The following is a 4,655-nucleotide window of genomic DNA, read 5'->3' as shown; positions in this document are numbered from 1 at the left end:
TACATGATACAACAGAAATCTTTTAAATTATTTTTGAATGAAAATATAGATATATAATCTTCCCTTTCCCTTTTCTCACTTCAGGTTCTTCCATATAGCCCTTAGTTCTTTCTTAAATTTATTGTTTCTATTTATTTAATTTTTGTTTCATACACAAACACACACTTTCCTAAATATATAAATACACCTTGATCAGCCCATACAATGTTATTTTTATGTTTATGGTTTCAAGCTTATTCACTTGATATTAGAAAACCAATTGGAGGCTCTTTCCCTGGGGACAAATATTTTTCCCATTCTCAGCATTGCTTATTTGTTTATAGTTTTGTCTTGGGTTGAGGCCCATGATATTTTTTCCTTCTCCATTGGCATGTCCATTAGTGTAATCCTTGTTCAGGTCTTGTTCTGGCAGCCATGCCACTGAGATGTCTTGGGTGTAGCTTCTGTGATCTTACTTGGACATAAATTTGACAGAAAACTACAGTTCTATAAAATCTTAAAATTTTTTGTCCCCTTAGGCCTACTCAGAAAGAGAGAAGTCATGCCAGATACCAGAAACAAACCAACTATTTAGGACTAGTAAAGTAATGGATCTTGGAGGAAAATCCACAACCAGCACTCTCCTAACTACATTCTTATTATTTTTCCTTATATCCATAATTAAGTATTATCACTCATCAGAGAAATGTCTTCCTGTTATAGACAAAGACCTTTGCAGAAAACTATAGATATGCCATGAGGCTGACATTATGTGGAGAAAATTAATTTGAGAGCTGGAATATTTACCCAGATGGTTCATGAAGATTTCTGTGGGTAAAACATCTGGCTTTAAAAATGAACCATTTTCTCCCGATATTTGTACTGACAATTACCATGAGTAATATTTCGGTATGTTCAAGTTTAATCTTATTGGAGAATTGGCAAGTAAGCTGTTTATAAACATGTTTTATAGAAAGTTTATGTGAATTGCAAACCATACATTTCAAAGAATTATGTTTTCTGAGAACAGTTGTATTGTATAAACAAATGGCAAATAATTGAGTCTCAAGAGTCTAAATTATGTTCAACAAATAATTTTTCATCATCAGTTATGTGGTGCTACTAGTTTTATCATCACTGCTTCTGATTCTTGATCATTTTCTCTCTTCTCTTTATAAAATGAGTCATTAATTCATGAACCACTTGATAAGATTCTTTAAACTTTAAGAAGAGTGGGAGATAGCAACTATTCTGAAGTTCTCACTGAGTAAAAAAATTCCAATCCCATACTGATGAGACCCTCGTAGGAGATCTCATGTGCATTCAGTCCAGTATCTCCGAAAAAAAAAACAAAAAACAAAACAAAAAAACACAAGATTGTCTTTTTTTTAAACCCAAGGTTGTCTTTTTTTAAACCTCAACCTGTTTAGTTATAATTTTAGTATAATAAAATCAAATCAATGACTTTGCCTCATAGTGTTGACTAGAAAACTGAGCCATTAGAGTACTTATTTTTGCTTACTATTATTGCTATTTTTTACACTAATTTCATTTAGTTTGCATGGAATCATTTAGAAATTCTACTCTCATTTAAAATGCTGAATTAAATGTTAATTTTCAACACTTTCAACTGATGTGTCTTGAAAAGTGCTGAGTATTTCTCACAGAGTTCCCTGTTCCAGGATGAATAAGTGCCATTATGATTTGGTGACTTAAACAATTTTATCTTGTAGCCAAGATTTTCAAATGCACACCAAGTACCTTTTGCCTCTTTAGATAGAGGTAGTGTGTGAATTAGTTATCACAAACTCCTTACAATAGAGTTGGCACACATGACTGGTAATCCTGACTTTTTCATAATATCTAGATTATGGTTTCAAAATGAACTTTAATGTTTCAATCCAAAAATTCTCAATACATTTATAATAAAACATTTCTCTTCTATCATACAGAGTTGTTTAAATCACCAATGTTCAAACTGTAGCTGTTTAAAAACGTTTCTACTTTTAACATAATTCTACATTTTCTAGAATTTATAACATTCTGTTCTCAATTGTAATAGTCTTTTTTCTCATTACTGCAGATTTTCATGAACATATTTTAAATTTATATTCTTTTTGAGAACCATGCAGAATCAGAGTTTTGTCAATGAGTTCATACTCTTGGGGCTTTCTCAGAACCCAAAAGTTGAGAAAATACTATTTGTTGTATTTTTATTGGTCTATATTGCAACTATTGGGGGCAATATAATGATTGTGGTGACCATCATCTACAGCCCTGCACTGCTGGGCTCCCCCATGTATTTCTTCTTGATATTCTTGTCCTTACTGGATGCATGTACTTCTTCTACTGTCACCCCCAAGATGATTGTAGACTTCTTCTATGAGAGGAAGACCATCTCCTTTGAATGTTGCATCACACAATTGTTTACCAGCCACTTCTTTGCAGGAGTTGAGGTGATTATCTTGACATCTATGGCTTATGACCGCTATGTGGCTATCTGCAAGCCTCTTCACTATTCTTCAATCATGACCCGGAGGCTCTGTGGCACTCTTGTAGGGGTGGCCTGGACAGGAGGATTCTTACATTCTATCACACAAGTTATCTTTACGTTGCAGCTACCATTCTGTGGACCCAATTTTATTGATCATTTCATATGTGACTTGTTCCCATTACTGCAGCTTGCCTGCACTGACACACACATTTTTGTCATTTTGGTGTTTGCTAACAGTGGCTCTTTCTGCATCATTATCTTCTCTTTGTTGATTATCTCCTATGGCGTCATCCTCTTCTCTCTAAGAGGTCACAGCTCAGAAGGACGAAGGAAAGCTCTCTCAACCTGTGGATCCCACATTACTGTTATGATTTTGTTCTTTGTCCCATGCATGCTAATATATGCACGGCCTTCATCTGCCTTTTCCTTTGAGAAAAACACACTTATATTTGCCTCTGTCCTGACACCATTGCTCAATCCTATGGTTTACACTTTCAGAAATAAAGAAATGAAGAATGCCATCAGGAAAATGAGTAGGAAATTAATAGTGGTTTCTAATACATTTTAAAATATTTCTTTCCATGCTGGATTAAGGATCAGTGTGGAAGAGAACTCTCTATACAAGCATTAGGTCCTTAGTTCCAGATCCCATGTCAGAAGCCAGGTGGTATGAAGATTACTTACTATATAAACAGGAGGTCCTGAAACCATATGTGAATCCAGGTACAGCAGAGTAGCTTTAACACAGTGCTAATGAAGAAGAAACAGGTGCATTACAAAGGCTCAAAGGATTGCTCATCTAGTAGAGAAACAGTGTTCAAGGTCCAGTGATAACTGGTCCCAAAGAATTTAGGTATAGTGTATACCCTTTATAGTGTAAAGCCCTTTCCTTTCTCTATATTCATGTACACAGGCATAAAACCTTCTTCCTAATCTGCGTACATTCATATTTATACTATCCACACCTAGACACAGAGACACAATCACAAATGAACAGAAAAGTACAGTTGGAAAATAATGTAAAAATTAAGCAGTCATTATTTTTAAATAAACATTGTGATTATTCATTTACAGAAAAGAATGATACCATTTAATATAACATATTTCAATTGACCAATAAATATTGTCATAAGAAAATTAAAGATTGTGCATTTTATGTTCATGTAAATGTAATGGTATATTAGAATAGGCTCAAGCTTTAAAATGCTTGCCCTTCCTTTACTCTATGTTTTATTTCTAAAATTTTGAAGGAGTGGGAGAGAAGGCTTGGAAATTAAAAGGAATTTTTGGTATTCTATAGGACGTTGATTCAATTTTCTTTACCCACATGATGGTTTTTAAATGTTTGTACTCCAGTTTCAGGGGATCTACCATTCTTTTCTGGCTCCCAAAGGCTGCAGTCACCCCTGTGGTATACAAATGCACGTGCAAGTAAAACAGCCACACATACTTTAAAAATAGTTGGCAATTATAAATGTGCATTTGACTTTAGAAAACTACTGAAATAATTTTAAGGAATAAAGATTTCTAAGGGAAATTGTGAGACATTAAATGCTGTAAATGCAGAAATATTTTGACAAATAGAACCTAAACTTTATGCCTGTGTTATATAACTATAATGTGGGTTCACTCATTTCTGGGAGAAATTTTGAGTTTGTTCTTAAATTTGATGACAAAGTATTACAAGATGAGCCAGATTTTTTGGGAGGTAAATTGACTACCGCAATCTAATGAGCCCTGTGACCCAGTTCAATAGGAAAATACTCATAAGCACTTTCTGACACAGCAACACCAATGACAGGTATTAGGCATGTGCTAATAGAATTAGTCCTGGTGATATGAGTAGGACTAAAATATTGACACAGGACTCTCTGAGCTCCTCCCAATGTTTGGTTGAGTCTCTGCATCTGTTTTAGTTAACTGCTAGATAAAACCTTCAGCAGACAGTTCTGCTAGGCTCCAGTCTGCAAGCATAACTATGTTTGTTACTCCTTAATTTTAGCTGACAGAGCAAATGTACAGGAGCCTACAAAAGATACATGAGATTGTATTATTTCCCATTGGAAAGTGAATGAAGAATTAGGACAGGGTTTACCACAGTATCTGGACAACCTGTCTAAAGCATAGATGTGCTAAGGATATTTGTCCACTTCTCTGTGCCTGTCCTGATTTCTTGATGACC

General features: G+C 34.6%; 1 protein-coding gene across 1 annotated transcript; it reads left to right on the top strand.

Moving 5' to 3' along the window:
* Nucleotides 1–2,105: 2,105 nt before the first annotated feature.
* Nucleotides 2,106–3,041, top strand: Or4c117 (olfactory receptor family 4 subfamily C member 117). The gene has a single exon (NM_001000354.1). The coding sequence runs from the start codon at nucleotides 2,106–2,108 to the stop codon at nucleotides 3,039–3,041; it is 936 nt and encodes a 311-aa protein (NP_001000354.1).
* The last annotated feature ends 1,614 nt before the right edge of the window (nucleotides 3,042–4,655 follow it).

Source organism: Rattus norvegicus, chromosome 3 (assembly GCF_021556685.1).
Source record: "Rattus norvegicus strain SHRSP/BbbUtx chromosome 3, alternate assembly SHRSP_T2T, whole genome shotgun sequence".
Classification (NCBI taxonomy): Eukaryota; Metazoa; Chordata; class Mammalia; order Rodentia; family Muridae; genus Rattus; species Rattus norvegicus.
The sequence above is the reverse complement of the archived record's forward strand: the minus strand, read 5'-3'. Positions and strand labels throughout refer to the sequence as shown.